The sequence below is a fragment of the Salmo salar genome, chromosome ssa14 (assembly GCF_905237065.1).
Source record: "Salmo salar chromosome ssa14, Ssal_v3.1, whole genome shotgun sequence".
Classification (NCBI taxonomy): Eukaryota; Metazoa; Chordata; class Actinopteri; order Salmoniformes; family Salmonidae; genus Salmo; species Salmo salar.
The window spans coordinates 33,899,290-33,916,447 of NC_059455.1; the positions used below are offsets into that span (position 1 = coordinate 33,899,290).

The 17,158-nt window shown below is 43.3% G+C and overlaps 1 protein-coding gene and 1 pseudogene across 2 annotated transcripts; one reads left to right on the forward strand and one right to left on the reverse strand.

Moving 5' to 3' along the window:
- Positions 1-5,779: 5,779 nt before the first annotated feature.
- Positions 5,780-13,489, forward strand: ipp (intracisternal A particle-promoted polypeptide). Of its 2 annotated transcripts, none has more exons than XM_014140733.2 (10): positions 5,780-5,896; positions 6,647-7,117; positions 7,243-7,454; positions 7,631-7,850; positions 8,050-8,205; positions 8,400-8,567; positions 8,742-8,879; positions 9,136-9,258; positions 9,395-9,615; positions 12,819-13,485. In XM_014140733.2, exons 2-10 carry the CDS (start codon positions 6,757-6,759, stop codon positions 13,041-13,043), a joined length of 1,824 nt encoding a protein of 607 aa, XP_013996208.1. In that variant the 5' UTR covers positions 5,780-5,896; positions 6,647-6,756; the 3' UTR covers positions 13,044-13,485. The 2 variants fall into 2 exon arrangements, with proteins under 2 accessions (XP_013996208.1, XP_013996207.1); XM_014140732.2 differs by having other exon boundaries at positions 5,789-5,896; positions 6,649-7,117; positions 7,243-7,466; positions 12,819-13,489.
- Positions 13,490-15,368: 1,879 nt separating this feature from the next.
- On the reverse strand, positions 15,369-17,065 carry LOC106569398 (transmembrane protein 69-like; annotated as a pseudogene).
- Positions 17,066-17,158: the final 93 nt, after the last annotated feature.

The following is a 17,158-nucleotide window of genomic DNA, read 5'->3' on the forward strand; positions in this document are numbered from 1 at the left end:
GTTAGGAATAAGCTTAGAAGGGTGGTTAAATTTTGGGTTAGGGATAGGTTTAAAGTCAAATTTGAAAGCTGCGAAGTTCAACTTTTTGGGAGAAGACAAAATTCGCATAGAAATGTGATAGATCTTTCATTCTCATTGAAAGCAAGTTTAAGAAGCCAACCTGGTCTCAAAGCACGTAAATACAAGATACCCCATTTAATATATGTTACGTTTGGTATGGTTACATAAGACAGATGGTTACTTGAGGCAAAAATGACGGACAACCTTAACATTTTCGCTAATTAGCAACTTTTAAACTACTTACTACTTTTTAGCTACTTTGCAACTACTTAGCATGTTAGCTAACCCTTCCCCTAACCTAACCTTAACCCGTTTAGCTAACCCTTCCCTTAACCCTAAGCCTTTAACCTACCTAACTCCTACCTAACCTTAACCCCTAACCTAGCTAACGTTAACGAGCTACAGTAGCTAACGTTAGCCACCTAGCTAGAATTTGTAACATATCATACGTTTTGCAAATTCGTACACATTTTGTACGTTTTGCAAATTAGTAAACATATTGTATATTTTGTAAATTCGTAACATAACGTAACATAATCACTCAAAATGAGTGATGGAAATGTATACATACCATACGAAACGTAACATATCATACTAAATGGAGTATCACGGATATACGTACAGAATAATACGAAATGCTCTGAGACCAGGTTGAAGAAGCAGTAGATCTGTTCTATGTTCATTATTTCTATGCTCTCTGGTTTTGCATACCGGTTTAAAACAGCTGGAAATACTATATTTTTGGTTATCGAAAAGCAATTTCACAGTGGTTTAGATGGTACAATGATTCTTTACACTATAATTGCTTGTTTTGTCACATAAACTGAAGTTTATGTTGCAAACTATTACAATTTTAGCAACCAGGAAATGGAGGAGCAATTTTTGCATAGTGCATATTTAAGAAGAGAAATTGTAGAAATGGGCAGGGTTTAGAGAGTGGACAGGACAGCCTGCTTGGCGGGAAGGATGGACCAGATGCAGTGGAGTCAGGACAGCCTGTATGTTCTCACTGCAACCGTGCCAGCCACCATGAGCTGCTGCTGACTCACTACCAGGGTGTGTGTGTGTCTGCGTGTCAGTGTGTTCCTGATTATAAAGTGGACAGAAGGCAAAGCATCACCGAGACAGATTACACGAGACAGATTGCACAGGTTAATTTTGCACTGCAACACCGAGTGACAGAATGACAGCTCCGATTACACCTCCAATTTAGCCCTTCATTTTCGTCCCAACTTCACTTTATCAGTTTGAGCCTAATAATCGATGCTACCTGGTTTGAACTCTCTGACTGACTTGACCTGAAACTGTCTTCCCGCCATAACCCTCATCTCTTTCCCTCATGGCAATATTTGCACATTTGCATTCTTCCATTGATAATCCACGTACTGTTTTATTTATTTTTGCAATCCCTTGCTTTCTTACTATCACCATCCCACCTTCGAAATAACTTCAGAGCAAGGAGTGCTTGAGGAGAATGAATTACCTTTGTAGTAACACCTAAAATACTGTTTCCACTAGTTACTACAGTCACAAAGTAAAAATGGTCTATATCGTAAAAAATAATGAAAACAAAAATGTGCTTTTTGGTTTTAAATTAAGGTTAGGGTTAGGCATAAGGTTAGCAGTGTGGTTCATGTTAGGTTTAAAATCAAATTTTGAGCCGAGGAATATAAGAAATAGGCGGGGTTTATGACTTTGTGGTTTTGGTAACTAGTGACAACCCTAAACTACACCGTCAAACATGCTCTCAGGCATTGGCAATTGAGCCAATGACGGCCCTCTTCCCTCTGTCTCTGTCTGCCTCTCCGGTTCCACACCAACCTGGTCCACCAATGAAACGGCGAACAGATCTCTGACTGGCAGCCAATCAGCAGCCAGTTGCTATGTTGGAGTCAGACTGTAGCCCAGTGACTGACACTGGTGATTCTTTCCTTTCACCAGCATATATACACTTGGATGGTTTGTGGAAGGCATGAAAAAATGTGGTTAGTTATGTATACATTGTCTGTTTTGTAATACTGCAGAATCTTGAAAGTCCCCAAACATTAAACAAAAATTGTCCTAACTGCTTCATGACATCCAGTCAATGCTCACACAATTACAAAGAATAGGGCTATCCTCGTTATACAATTTGTTTTAATGTCATTTCAACCCAGTAAAAATCTTATTTTATTAACTGTAATTTTATTATATACATGCTTGCTTAGATTTTTACTTGTTTTATCAATTTTATCCAGGCCTGCTGTGTATTTTATCACTACTGTGCACACATTGTTCCATTGCTGAACCGTTCTTGCCGCCAGTGTTGACTGAATCATTTATCCTATTTATTTGGTATTATAAACTGGGTTGTTCGAGGCCTGAATGCTGATTGGCTGACAGCCGTGGTTTATCAGACCATATACCATGGGTAGACAAAACATGTATTTTTACTGCTCTAATTACGTTAGTAACCAGTTTATAATAGCAATAAGGCACCTCGGGGGTTTGTAGTATATTTCCAATGACTTGACCTGAAACTGGCACTCCGCGTTGTGTCGTGCTTAGAAGGGCCCTTAGCCATGCTATATTGGACATATACCACACAACCTTGGGCCTTATTGCCTAATTATAAACGAGGTAGTTTGGGTCCTGGATGCGGATTGGCTGAAAGCTGTGGGGTATGACACAAAATTACTTGTTTACTGTTCTAATTACGTTGGTGACCAGTTTATAATAGCAATAAGGCAACTCTGGGATTTGTGTTATATGGGGTTGCATCGTGCCTAAGAACAACCCTTAGCCAAGGTATATTGGCTATGTACCACACCTCCTCGGGCCTTATTGCTTAATTATATTAGTCAAGTGACTGTCTATCCCAGGGCATTACTACCTCAGGGATCTAATTTATTTATAAACAAAATCTATAAGCAAATAATTAACTGTTTATAGACTACTTAGAATCCCTTCATTAAGTTTTACCATGAAGTCTTATATTGTCCCATGTTTATGTAACCTTACATGGTTGTTTTCAGGCTTGACCTTTTGGCAAAGGCTACCTCTGGCATCTCTGGTCAGGTAGAGGGTTTTGGCCAGACGTTCTGCTGGTTCAGCAGGGGTAGTAGGCTACTACCTCCTGCTGACTGACCGCCCTATGCTTGCTAACAAACCATCCAGGGGGATTCTAATCCAGCAAATAAGATCTGTAGGAGCTAGTTTGGCAGCCAGGGGATCCATCTTTCACACACTGTCCTCCTCTAAATAAACCTCATAACCCTTCTTCACTCACCCTCATCATATAATTATATTAATTCATGTATTTATTTATCCAGGAAAATCCACTTACAATTGCCACAGTTTACCCGGAAGTCCTCTTTTCCATCCCAGTTACTCTCACGAGTCTTACCTGATCAGTTTGAGTCCACTTGCACCGAGTATGACCTCTGATTTAACTACGGAACCCAATTGGCCCGGGCCCCCTCATAATCCTCATAAAATTATCTCACCTCTGTCTGTGAACAAGAACCTCCGTCCACCTCGACAGTCAACCGTGTAAAGGTGTTCAGCTCTGAAAGATTAATATGGCTGGCCACTGGACTGACACAGGGCCAGTGTCACTTGGATGTGGCCTGGGATTGGAAACCATTAGCTACATGCAGATGGCTGGAGGGCCACTGGGGACTAATCACGGAGGAATTAGAGCTGGAAGTGTAAGGATGGCAAGGTCAGCCAGGAGGAGTAAGAGGATATAAGACCTATAGTCAGACGAAGATACTCTACTGATGATATCCCCCACAAGGCCACAGAACAGACTACATTTGATATTAGGGAGATACACGAGATACAAAACCTCACTGAATGGATATCAGGTGTACCCTGCACCTGAATGGATATCAGGTGTACCCTGCACCTGAATGGATATCAGGTGTACACTGCACCTGAATGGATATCAGGTGTACACTGCACCTGAATGGATATCAGGTGTACACTGCACCTGAATGGATATCAGGTGTACACTGCACCTGAATGGATATCAGGTGTACCCTGCACCTGAATGGATATCAGGTGTACACTGCACCTGAATGGATATCAGGTGTACCCTGCACCTGAATGGATATCAGGTGTACCCTTCTGCCCTGCATCTTAGAGACTGCTGCCCTATGTCCATAGAGTCATTGAACACTGGTCACTTTAATAATTTTTAAATACCGTTTTACCCACTTTATATGTATAAATTGTATCATGGCTCATCCTATATAACTACTGCTGTACATACCTTTTCTATTCTAATACTGTCCATACTTTCTATATTCCCTATTCTGGACCGAAAGCTAATTTCCTGCAATTCTGTCCATTTTGCCATGGAGTTTTGTACTGTGCATTTAAATACAGTATTTGCGACATAGCTCATTCTAATATTTGTACTACTGAACAGTACATTGCATTTTAGTTACACTGTTAATACACACCGTATATTTATTTCTATACTGGATTCTTGACATAGCTCACTCTAATATATCTACTGCTGTACATATCATTCTTGTGTAAATTAATTTGCTGTATATACGTGTAGATTGCATTTGGATTACTGTTACAGTGCTATTTGAATTGTTAATTGAATTTGTTCCACCATTTCTTGATTTAATTTATAATTTCAAAACATTTGACATTTTACTGCGTTGTTAGGAGCTAGTAACATAAGCATTTCATTGCACCTGCTAAACTTTGTACGCAACCAATAAACTTTGACTTGATGTATAGATTCAATTTATAAAGGGCTAACTAGTGAAGAAGAAGAGGGATTTGAAGATCTTCTTTAAATCGCATTAGCTAATTGAACCAATTTCTTGATTGTCTTGATTAATTGACCTTTTTAACCTTAAGGTTAAAGAGGAACAGGTTTCAGACACCGTGAACAGGGTTCCAGACAATCAAATCATCCAAATGTCCCAAAAATGAAAGAAGTAATGGGTTGGTGGGCTAGAAATGTCCACCCTGTGTCTGTCAGGCCAAAGAAAGTCTATTTAACGACAGTCAATAGGTTCAGGTTCAAAAAGTAAATTGAATGAATTCACTTTCCGTACAGTAGCCTATGTTCTACAAAACCCATTAACAAGCTTGTTATAGGCTTACTGTCCTGATTCTGCTCTAATTGACATATCTGATTAGCCAGTTGTTTCACACAGTTAATGGCCATAATGTTAATAGCTTAAGCACTAAGCAGGGGCTACAGGCAAGTGTGCAGTAAGTGCATGTAGGGGCCATGTAAAGCCTCAAAACCGTCTGATCTCGCAAGCTTACATGAATGGTTCACAACCAATAGCGCAGCGGAAATCAGTCTGGTGGATTATATACAAGGCTAGGGTCCATGACCTCTTAAACCCTATTTAAAAAATGTGAACACTCACTGTGTGCCCTGTCATTTAACAATCAACAGCACTGTGGGCAAATTATAACCAAACTACAGAAAAGATAAAGATATTGCAAACTATGGGCCATGTCTTGCTTTTCCTTGAACAAGTGCTACATGCAGAATTATAGAAATAATAATCATGTGGTTTTAACTCAATGACTGTGGCCTTCATTTTGGTAGGCACGCAGGCAGCAATGCAGGCCTTTGGTCCCAACCCTGGTTATTTTTTGCATGTGCTTCACTTGCACGCTAAGGGCAATGATGCCATCTACTGGTGTTGACTTCATTATACGTTTGGTATTTGCTTAGTTAGCCCTAGTATTCCATCCACTCAAGACCGTACAGTCGATCCAGAAAAAAGATTGACAGATCTGTTTGCGGAAGTTGCCTGCTGGAAATGAACTAACTGGAAAACTTAATGTGGACTAGCAAGCAACTGTGCAGGTTGGTGTATTATATTTCCTTTGTGTAGACAAGGTTCCATTTGAACATTTTCGATTATTGTCGTGATTTACCATTCAAATAATAAAATGGTCTGACCCTATCTGTCACATAATTTAGCAGGCGCTAACGTTAGCTAGCTAACTGACGTTAGCTGCAGGTATGTTTGCTTACCAACCAACTGATCTCTAGGGCGACGGTACACTAGTAGCCAGACTAGTGGGACACACCAATCCATCTGATGATGCAGCTATACTTTTTATACCGTGAACTAAATTAACATTATTGTAAATCCATCTTGGTCTGGTTGCTAGTAAGTGAGGTGAACTAACTTCATTCTTTTTGTATCCAAGATTTAGCTAGCAACCACAGAGCAAAGTCACAGATCAATGGTGGATGAAATGCTGTGTTTTATAGCAAATATGTTGTCATGAGCTGGTTGTACAGTTTGAACTAGTCCAGATGGTGGTGGTGATATCAAAAAGGTCCCTTGTTTTTATAACTGATACATGAACAGTTATATAATGCATCACTTGAACTCAATAGAGGAAAGAATTCATCCCCCTCTATTTCTTGTTCTCACAAACACAGTTGAAGACAAGAGCAACAGACAGAACACCAGCATCAAATATTTGGCACTTTTTATCATAATGATGTTATTTTGTATTGTAACGTTATACCAACTTGTTACATTCTCAAATGTAACATAACATACTGTGTCATCTTTCATGTTTCTCGTGCTCTTCTGCCTAGAGTCAGATGATGTGTCCACTTGAAGAGTCCTGCACCATGAAGCAGCAGTAAGGGTAGACTGTGTCTGTGACACTGCCCCTGTCTCTTTCCCTCCCTGTCACTGAGCCACCATGTCCTCTGTGACGTTTCCACCTCGCTCCCCACCTGGGAGCAGTGGCTGTGGCAGCGGTGACATACCTGCAACTAGTGTGACGACCCAGTCCGCTGAGCAGGCTCTGTTTGCATCGGACCGCTACGCCCGACTCATCCTGGCCCAGATGAACAAGATGCGCCTCCGGACAGATTTCTGTGACGTAAGGCTGCGGCTGGGAGGCCGTGTGTTCAGTGTCCACAAGCTGGTCCTGGCTGCCAGCAGCCCCTACTTCTCCGCTCTCTTCTCTGGGGGGATGAGCGAGGCAGACAAGGAAGAGGTCCAGATCCTGGGGGTGGAGGCACCAGTGTTTGAGGTCCTGCTGGAGTTCATATACACAGGTTCGCCCTGTCAGGAAATGTACCATTTACTGAGTGTGTAGTGTACAGTAGTGTGTTCATACAAAGAACAGTAAGTAATACATGATACAGATTTCTTTGTGTTTCTTTGAACTGAACCCGTCCAGGTATGATTAACGTGACGGTGGAGAACATGCAGGAGCTGATGGTGGCAGCAGACATGCTGCAGCTGAGTGAGGTGGTGTCTATCTGTGGAGAGTTCCTCAAGGGCCACATGGACCCGTCCAACTGTGTGGGGGTATACCAGTTCCTTGAGCAGATCGCCTGCATGGACATGCTGGCGTTCACTGAGAACTACATCCAGGTCCACTTTCTGGAGGTGCTACGCATGGTCTCTTTCTTCCTCCATCTCTGTCTGTCTTTAGATTCTCTCTTCCCTCCTTTCCTCTCTGAGGCTCTTTTCTCCTTTCATCTCATTCTAATCTGCTGAGGGTGTGTAACCTGTTACCACTGACATCAAAAAACAAAATCACATTCAAAACATCTGACCTTTAGGTGTGTGTGTCGGACGAGTTCTGGGGCCTGTCCAAGGGCCAGCTGGTGAAGCTGCTGCGCAGCGAGGAGCTGCGAATCGAGGATGAGTACCAGGTGTTCACGGCGGCCATGGACTGGGTCCTACAGGACGTGACCAAGAGGAAGAAGCATGTGGTGGAGGTGCTGGACCCAGTCAGGTTCCCCCTGCTCTCCCCACAGAGACTCTTCAAGTACATCGAAGGTTAGATGGAAAGATGTTTCCTCCTGATTTGTCAGGAAGGAATGTCCTTATTTCTCCTGATTTATCAAGAACTGATTTTCTTAGATCCTTTTTTATTCCTCACACCATTAAAATGTACTTATCCCCAAACCAGTATCTTTCCCCCTTATTTTTATTGTTGTGCTGCTAATCGATGACATCATATAATTTCTCCGTGTAGGCATTTCTGACTTCAGCCTGCGGGTGGCGCTGCAGACACTGCTGAGGGAATACACAGAGGTCAGCAAGTCTCCCAAAGAGAATAAGATGTACAGCCTGTTACAGCCAGCCAAGATGAGGCCAAGGAGAAAGGCCAGGAAATACCTCTATGCCATAGGTAGGTAAACCTCAGTTTAGAACATGGCCACCTTTATATGTTGACGAAAACAGAACTGGGGTGGCCATTTTTGTTGTAGCATCTTCAGTGTAAACTCAACAGATTATATGAGTACCAGTTCGATCCAAATTTAATTATTCCATTTCATGAAGTGATCCAGGCTGTTGCGTCACGGTTGGTTTCCCCTGTCTCAGGAGGCTACACTCGACTGCAGGGCGGCCGTTGGAGTGACAGCCGGGCCCTGAGCTGCGTGGAACGCTTTGACTCATTCAGCCAGTACTGGACCACCGTGTCCTCCCTGCACCAGGCCCGTAGCGGGCTGGGAGTGGCTGTGCTGGAGGGCATGATCTATGTCGTGGGAGGTGAGACTCTCATTTTATTTATTTAGGATAGTCAGGATAGTCCACTCAGTAATGAGTCCTGTCTGTGTGGTTCTGTGTTTGTTTGTGCAGAGAACATGCCATGTGTTTCAACATGTGTCTTCCTCAGGGCATTACAGGTATGTTTCTAGTATTCTGTTTCTTGTCATTTCCCAGGGGAGAAGGACTCCATGATATTTGACTGCACAGAGAGATACGACCCGGTGACTAAGCAGTGGGCAGCTGTGGCCTCTCTCAACTTCCCTCGATGTGGTGTCGGGGTCTGCCCCTGTCATGGGGCTCTCTACGCACTGGGTAAACTAACGAAGCCAAGGCCTTGATTGGGAATACATGCTTAATTTTTCCCCTCCTTGAAGTCATCACATATCTAACATGATTGGACAGGTGAAAGTAAGGTTTCCACTGCATAGCTTTCACCAAAACAGTCATGTCAGATCAGTTATTTTTTTTAAAGAAGGGAATGAAGAAATTAGTGTTTAAGAGTCTTTCACTTGGGTCTATGGGATAAGGTATTAATACCATGTCTCCTCACCATGTCTCCTTCCTGCAGGTGGTTGGGTTGGATCAGAGATAGGGAAAACAATGGAGCGCTACGACCCGACAGAGAATAAGTGGGAGATCATTGGAAGCATGGCAGTGCCTCGGTATTACTTTGGATGCTGCGAGTTACAGGGTAATTCAATTCATACAACAACAATACATAAAACATTTACAACAGAATATACTGTATCAATATAATTGCTTCCGCTGTCTCAATGACGGAATTTTTCTGAATGGCCGCTGATCATTCCCATCTCCCCTATGTCTAGGCTTCATCTATGTGATCGGGGGGATCAGTGATGAGGGGATGGAGCTGCGTTCTGCGGAGGTGTACGACCCCATCTCCCGGCGCTGGAGTGCCCTGCCCGTCATGGTGACCCGGCGGGCCTACGTGGGCGTGGCCTGCCTCAACAACTGCATCTACGCTGTGGGGGGCTGGAACGAGGCACTGGGCTCCCTGGAGACGGTGGAGAAATACTGCCCTGAAGAGGTGAGGGAGTTATGGTGGATTTATACAGTGCATTCGGAAAGTATTCAAACCCTGTTCCCTTTTCCACATTTTGTTACGTTAGCCTTATTGTAAAATAATGAGAAAGCGAGAATAGGTTTTTAGACATTTTTGCAAATGTATTAAAAAAAATACAAAACATACCTTATTGACATAGGTATTCAGACCCTTTGCTATGAGCTCAGGTGCATCCTGTTTCCATTGATCATCCTTGAGATATTTCTACAACTTGAATGGAGTCCACCTGTGGTAAATTCAATTGATTGGACATGATTTGGAAAGGCACACACCTGTCTATATAAGGTCCCACAGTTGACAGTGCATGTCAGAGCAAAAATCAAGTCATGAGGTCGAAGGAATTGTCCGTAAAGCTCAGAGACAGGATTGTAGAGGCACAGCTCTGGGGAAGGGTACCAAAACATTTCTGCAGCATTGACGGTCCCCAAGAACACAGTGCCCTCCATCATTCTTAAATGGAAGAAGTTTGGAATCACCAAGACTCTTCCTAGAGTTGGCTGCCTGTCCAAACTGAGCAATCAGGGGAGAAGGGCCATGGTCAGGGAGGTGACCAAGAACCTGATGGTCACTCTGACAGAGCTCCAGAGTTCCTCTGGAGATCGGAGAACCTTACAGATGGACAACTATCTCTGCAGCACTCTACCAATCTACTCCTCAGTAAAATGCACATGACAGCCCACTTGGAGTTTGCCAAAAGGCACCTAAAGACCCTCAGACCATGAGAAACAAGATTCTCTGATCTAAAGAAACCAAGATTTAACTATTTGGCCTGAATGCCAAGCGTCACATCTGGAAGAAACCTGGCACCATCCCTGCGGTGAAGCATAATGGGGGCAGCATCACGCTGTGGGGATGACTTTAAGTGGCAGGGACTGGAAGACTAGTCAGGATCGAGGGAAAGATGAACGGAGCAAAGTACAGAGAGATCCTTTATGAAAACCTGCTCCAGAGCTCTCAGGACCTCAGACTGGGGCGAAGGTTCACCTTCCAACAGGACAACGACCCTAAGCACACAGCCAAGACAATGCAGGAGTGACTTTGGGACAAGTCTCTGAATGTCCTTGAGTGGCCCAGCCAGAGCCCGGACTTGAACCTGATCGAACATCTCTGGAGACCTGAAAATAGCTGTGCAGCAACGCTCCCCATCCGACCTGACAGGGTTTGAGAGGATCTGCAGAGAAGAATGGGAGAAACTCCCCAAATACAGGTGTGCCAAGCTTGTAGCGTCATACCCAAGAAGACTCTAGTCTGTAATCACTGCCAGAGGTGCTTCAGCAAAGTACTGAGAAAACATGTAAATGTATGATTTTTTAAAATTGCAAACATTGTCATTATGGGGGGGGGCAATTTAATCAATTTTAGAAAAAGGCTGCAACTTAGCAAAATTTGTAAAAAGTCAAGGGATCTGAATACTTTCCGAATGCACTGTAAATACAGCATTGTTTAAAAAGCCACACGTTGTCACCATACCTCATCATAGCTTTATGTACAGTTGAAGTCGGAAGTTTACATACACGTATGTTGGAGTCATTAAAAGTTGTTTTTTAACCACTCCACATATTTCTTATTAACAAACAATAGTTTTGGCAAGTCGGTTACGACATCTACTTTGTGCATGACACAAGTCATTTTTCCAACAATTGTTTACAGACAGATTATTTCACTTATAATTCACTGTATCACAATTCCAGTGGGTCAGAAGTTTACATACACTAAATTGACTGTGCCTTTAAACAGCTTGGAAAATTCCAGAAAATGATATCATGGCTTTAGAAGCTTCTGATAGGCTAATTGACATAATTTGAGTGTACCTGTGGATGTATTTCAAGGCCTACCTTCAAACTCAGTGCCTATTTGCTTGACATCAAAAGAAATCAGCCAAGACCTCAGAAAAAAAATTGGAGACCTCCACAAGTCTGGTTCATCTTTGGGAGCAATTTCCAAACGCCTGAAGGTACCACGTTCATCTGTACAAACAATAGTACGCAAGTATAAACACCATGGGACCACGCAGCCGTCATACCGCTCAGGAAGGAGACGCGTTGTCTCCTAGAGATGAACGTACTTTGATGCAAAAAGTGCAAATCAATCCCAGAACAACAGCAAAGGACCTTGTGAAGATGCTGGAGGAAACAGGTACAAAAGTATCTATATCCACAGTAAAACAAGTCCTATATCGACATAACCTGAAAGGCCGCTCAGCAAGGAAGAAGCCACAGCTCCAAAACCGCCATAAAAAAGTTAGACTACGGTTTGAAACTGCACATGGGGACAAAGATTGTACTTTTTAGAGAAATGTCCTCTGGTCTGATGAAACAAAATTATAACTGTTTGGCCATATTGACCATCGTTATGTTTGGAGGAAAAAGGGGGAGTCTTGCAAGCCGAAGAACACCATCCCAACCGTGAAGCACAGGCGTGGCAGCATCATGTTGTGGGTGTGCTTTGCTGCAGGAGGGACTGGTGCATTTCACAAAGTAGATGGCATCATGAGGCAGGAAAATTATGTGGATATATTGAAGCAACATCAAGACATCAGTCAGGAAGTTAAAGCTTGGTCGCAAATGGGTCTTCCAAATGGACAATGACCCCAAGCATACTTCCAAAGTTGTGGCAAAATGGCTTAAGGACAACAAAGTGAAGGTATTGGAGTGGCCATCACAAAGCCCTGACCTCAATCCTATAGAAATTTTGTGTGCAGAACTGAAAAAGCGCGTGTGAGCAAGGAGGCCTACAAACCAGACTCAGTTACTCTGTCAGGAGGAATGGGCCAAAATTCACCTAACTTCTTGTGGAAGGCTACCCGTAACGTTTGACCCAAGTTTAACAATTTAAAGACAATGTTACCAAATACTACTTGACTGTATGTAAACTTCTGACCCACTGGGAATGTGATGAAATAAATAAAAGCTGAAATAAATCATTCTCTCTACTATTATTCTGCCATTTCACATTCTTAGGATCACCACTTTATTTTAACTGACCTAAAACAGGGAATTTTTACTAGGATTAAATGTCAGGAATTGTGAAAAACTGAGTTTAAATGTACTTGACTAAGGTGTATATAAACTTCCGACTTCAACTGTAGATGGAAACACTACAACGCCTCTGATTTCCCTCAGACGGTCTCTCTCAACTCTGTATCCATTACTCCTTCCCTCTAAAAGGAGAAATGGGTGGAGGTGGCCCCCATGGCAGTGGCGAGGGCCGGGGTGTCCGTGTCAGCCGTTAATGGACTGCTGTACGCCGTGGGGGGACGGGCCTCCAGCAGAGACTTCTCGGCCCCCGTGACGGTGGACTCTGTGGAGATTTACGACCCCCACCTGGACACCTGGACGGAGATTGGCAACATGATCACCAGTCGCTGTGACGGGGGCGTGGCCGTGCTCTGAGATTGAGCCCTAGTAGAACCAAGGGAGGTGGTTCGGTGAACCACGAAACCTGATGAGTAGCTGTTTTCTTTTTTTCTGGAACAAACCTCATTCTCAGACGAGAATAGGGTTTTATGTCTGGTACCGTGAGATTACATGATGAGTAACTTTGCCTGAGATCTGGATACTTGAGTTAGCTACAGAGCTATAAATGCGCCAAATATGCGCCAAATACAACAGGTGTAGACCTTAGTGAAATGCTTACTTACAAGCCCTTAACCAACAATGCCGTTTTAAGAAAATACCTATAAAAAAAGTGAGATAAGAATAACAAATAATTAAAGAGCAGCAGTAAATAACAATAGCGCGGCTATATACAGGGCATACAGGTACAGAGTCAATGTACGGGGGCACCGATGTCGAGGTAATTGAGGTAATATGTACATGTAGGTAGAGTTATTAAAGTGACTATGCATAGATAGAGTAGCAGCAGCGTGGGAGGGGACAATGCAAATAGTCTGGGTAGCCATTTGATTATCTGTTCAGGAGTCTTATGACTTGGGGGTAGAAGCTATTTAGGAGCCTCTTGGACCTAGACTTGGCGCTCCGGTACCGCTTGCCGTGCGATAGCAAAGAGAACAGTCTATGACTAGGGTGGCTGGATTATTTGACAATTTTTAGGGCCTTCCTCTGACACCGCCTAGTATAGAGGTCCTGGATGGCAGGGAGCTTGGCCCCAGTGATGTACTGGGCCGTATGCACTACCCTCTGTAGTGCCTTGCGGTCGGAGGCCGAGCAGTTGCCATACCAGGCAGTGATGCAACCCGTCAGGATGCTCTCGATGGTGCAGCTGTAAAACCTTTTGAGGATCTGAGAACCCATGCCAAATCTTTTCAGTCTCCTGAGGGAAATAGGTTTTGTCGTGCCCTCTTCACGACTATCTTGGTGTGCTTGAACCATGTTAGTTTGTTGGTGATGTGGACGCCAAGGAACTTGAAGCTCTCAACCTGCTCCACTACAGCCCCGTCGATGAGAATGGTAGCGTGCTTGGTCCTCCTTTTCCTGTAATCCACAATCATCTCCTTTGTCTTGATCACGTTGAGGGAGAGGTTGTTGTCCTTGCACCACACGGTCAGGTCTCTGACCTCCTCCCTATAGGCTGTCTCATCGTTGTCGGTGATCAGGCCTACCACTGTTGTCATCAGCAAACTTAATGATGGTGTTGGAGTCGTGCCTGGCCGTGCAGTCATGAGTGAATAAAAAAACATATTTCTAAGTTTAACAAACCATAGAACTCTATGCACAACTAATACTTTGAACAATTTACACAGTAAAAAAAATATACATTTACTAGAAAAACTGCAGATGCAAAGTTTCGTAACAGAATTACAGTAAAATCTCCCTCAGTTTTATTCTGTACCAAACTTTAACGGCACAGTTCTTAATGGAAATGTGTTTTTGTAAAATTTCCATTGGAAATTGTTCAAAGTAGGCATTGTGCATAGAGTTCTATGGTTTGTTTAACTTTGTAATCATTGGTTTTCTGTTTGACATATTTTAAAGTGAGTCTCAGCGTAATTCCGTTATGAATTTGCCCTTAGTGGGCTGACTCTGTGGTGCAGCAGGAGACTGGGTTTGCTACCCAGGTTGGACACACTAGACAACTGCATATGACGTTCTTAGCCATATCAAAGACGAGTCCTCAAGTTCATTATCAACATGGCCTTCACCAGCAATGTATTTAACTTTTGAACAGCAGTGGCAGAACGCCGCAGCAGAATCGAATTCCGTTATCTGCTATACCCATGGTCACACATTGTACTCTGTTAGCTAATGGAGGGTGAACTACAGTTGGGATGAGACTTGTAGAATACTCTTTTGAGCTCTTCACAGAGCATGAACACAGAGAATTTTTTAGCTAGAAGAGTTTGGTGTTTTCAAAATACAAGACAAATCACTTTCTGTGGACTTCGAGTGGAATAGATGGATTTCAGAATGTTTGGATTGTTTTGTTATTCTGGATTGTTTTTTTTAATTGCTTTTATGTAACTGAACTAGACGTACACTGAGCCAAACGGATGACTGGGACACTGCCAACCAAGAAACTGTTGATTCAAATGAGCTGGCTAGGCTACAGTACTTACTCCCAGTCAGTCACATGGCAGACCCATCTGTCTCCATCAATCAGTCACTTCACTGTTCTGTTTCAGAGAAGTGTGCCAGTGTTTCTGGATGGTCAATAGCTTTCATTGTTACTGTATTGTCTCAGCTTATTTGTGTGAACTTAAAAACATTGGCACTTTCAGGACCATTATATTCTCCACTGAAGTGTATGAAGGATGTTTGTCTGTTTCTGAGAATGGGATGGCTGGCTGTCACTCTTTGTGATATCCTATCAATTGTTTCAACCTGTGCACTTTAAATGGAAATTTGAATATACATTTTGCCCAACTTCAATTTCTCAAAATTACCACCAAAACTATGTTTAACTTCCATGAGAGTTGTGAGTTATCCATGTTGACTGAAGGTTGACTGACTGCTAGTGCAATGGGCTTCATGTGTTTACACTGAGTTATATTAAACCTTGTACTGCACTTACTTGACTGCTGAAGGAAGAAGCTACTATGAGAAAAATGTTACTTATGGCCCCTCGTGAAACTTTGTTACGGTTGGAAATGGTAAGCTTATGGTATCGTTCTGCTGTGCTCACAGCGTTTGTTAAATGATCACTAAGGTACATTACTCTGTAGTAGAACTGTTGCACTCAGTATTTCTGTTTAATATGTCTCATTGACTGAAACGCAGCCATTGTGTATATAAAACAAACAACAAAAAAAACACTGTAAATATCAGTGCCTTTTTTAGTCAGTACTCACTATTCCAAAAACACTGAGAAATGTCCCTTTGTTTGAAAATACTGTAGCTTGTATTACCTTCATTTGGCAACGGCACTAGATTAAAGTTAATTTAGATTTCAATTCTCACCTGTTGAGTAACGGATGTGTCGTGAATAACACATTGATTAAAAGAAAATTCATGTGAAAATGTCATTTTTTTTGTTTTAAACAATGTTGCACCACCTCCATTTTCTCCCGTTAACTCCTACTGAACAAGACCCTGATCTGTGTTCCACTATTCATTCACTTGTCTTCTTGAGATACTTTAGCTCTCAAGTGTAAACTCTGAGTGAGTATCCCCTAGCCACCATTACCTAGTCAACTGTCTTGATCTTCTTCTCCGGGAACATCTCCTTCAGTGTCAATGTGGCATCCAGGGAGAAGGTAGCCACCAGAGTAAGTATGGTTTTCAACCAGCCGGGGTAGCCAGGCAGCAGAGTTTGATTGTTGTGCAGGGCCCGGCCCAGCCCAATGATAACCACCAGGGCTCCCTCTGCGATATTGTCCCTGCAGTGCAGAACCAGCCAGGCCAGCAGGGAGGGCACCACTGTTGCCCAGGTTCATCCAGTCGCGCTGGGCAGAACTTCCTTTAGGCAGGCAAAAGCCCCAGCGGGCCCCGCCCAGGAAGGACATGATGGAGGCCCCATAGACCACCTGGGAGTAGGCCACCTCAGGGAGGTAGGACTGGGTCACAGCTATCAGCAGGGGGGCACCCAGGAATGGAAGGAGGGCGGAATAGCCGAGGCATTGACCAGGGTTTTCATGCTGAGGCGATGTTGGTTCTCTCCTCCCAGGGGCCCTGGGAGCGGGGTGCCCCTGGCAGAGCAAAGAAGCAGAGCAGCTTAGGGACCTGAGGGTCAGAAACCTGGAGGAGGCTAGTCTCCGGAACAGTAGCGAAGTCGCCATGGAAACTTGTGGAGCCATCAAGTGGTTGGAACTGGTGTAAAAACAGTCCCTCTTCACCGTACAGCTGGACCCCCAGAGTACCCGTTGCAGAGATTGCCATGTTGGACCCTGGGAGTAAAAAAAAGAGTGTTGCAGAAAGCATTTCTCAGTAGGGTTTAATATGATCTGGCCCACTGTGTCTATCCTGGTCCAGAGAACCCAGATGTTTTTGGCTATTTGTTGCAAGGTCAATTTGACAGATAGACCAATATGATGGTGTCATAGGAACTGGTGTAATGTTCCTACTTACCACACAATTGTCTCTTCAATGCAAATTAGATCTCTTTTTTTTTA

Excerpts from the sequence above, each read along its gene's own strand:
- ipp (XM_014140732.2), top strand. The coding sequence starts at position 6,757 with ATGTCCTCTGTGACGTTTCCACCTCGCTCCCCACCTGGGAGCAGTGGC. Across the intron at positions 8,568-8,741 it reads CATGATCTATGTCGTGGGAG|GGGAGAAGGACTCCATGATA; the intron begins GTGAGACTCTCA and ends GTCATTTCCCAG. Across the intron at positions 9,259-9,394 it reads TGGATGCTGCGAGTTACAGG|GCTTCATCTATGTGATCGGG; the intron begins GTAATTCAATTC and ends CCCTATGTCTAG.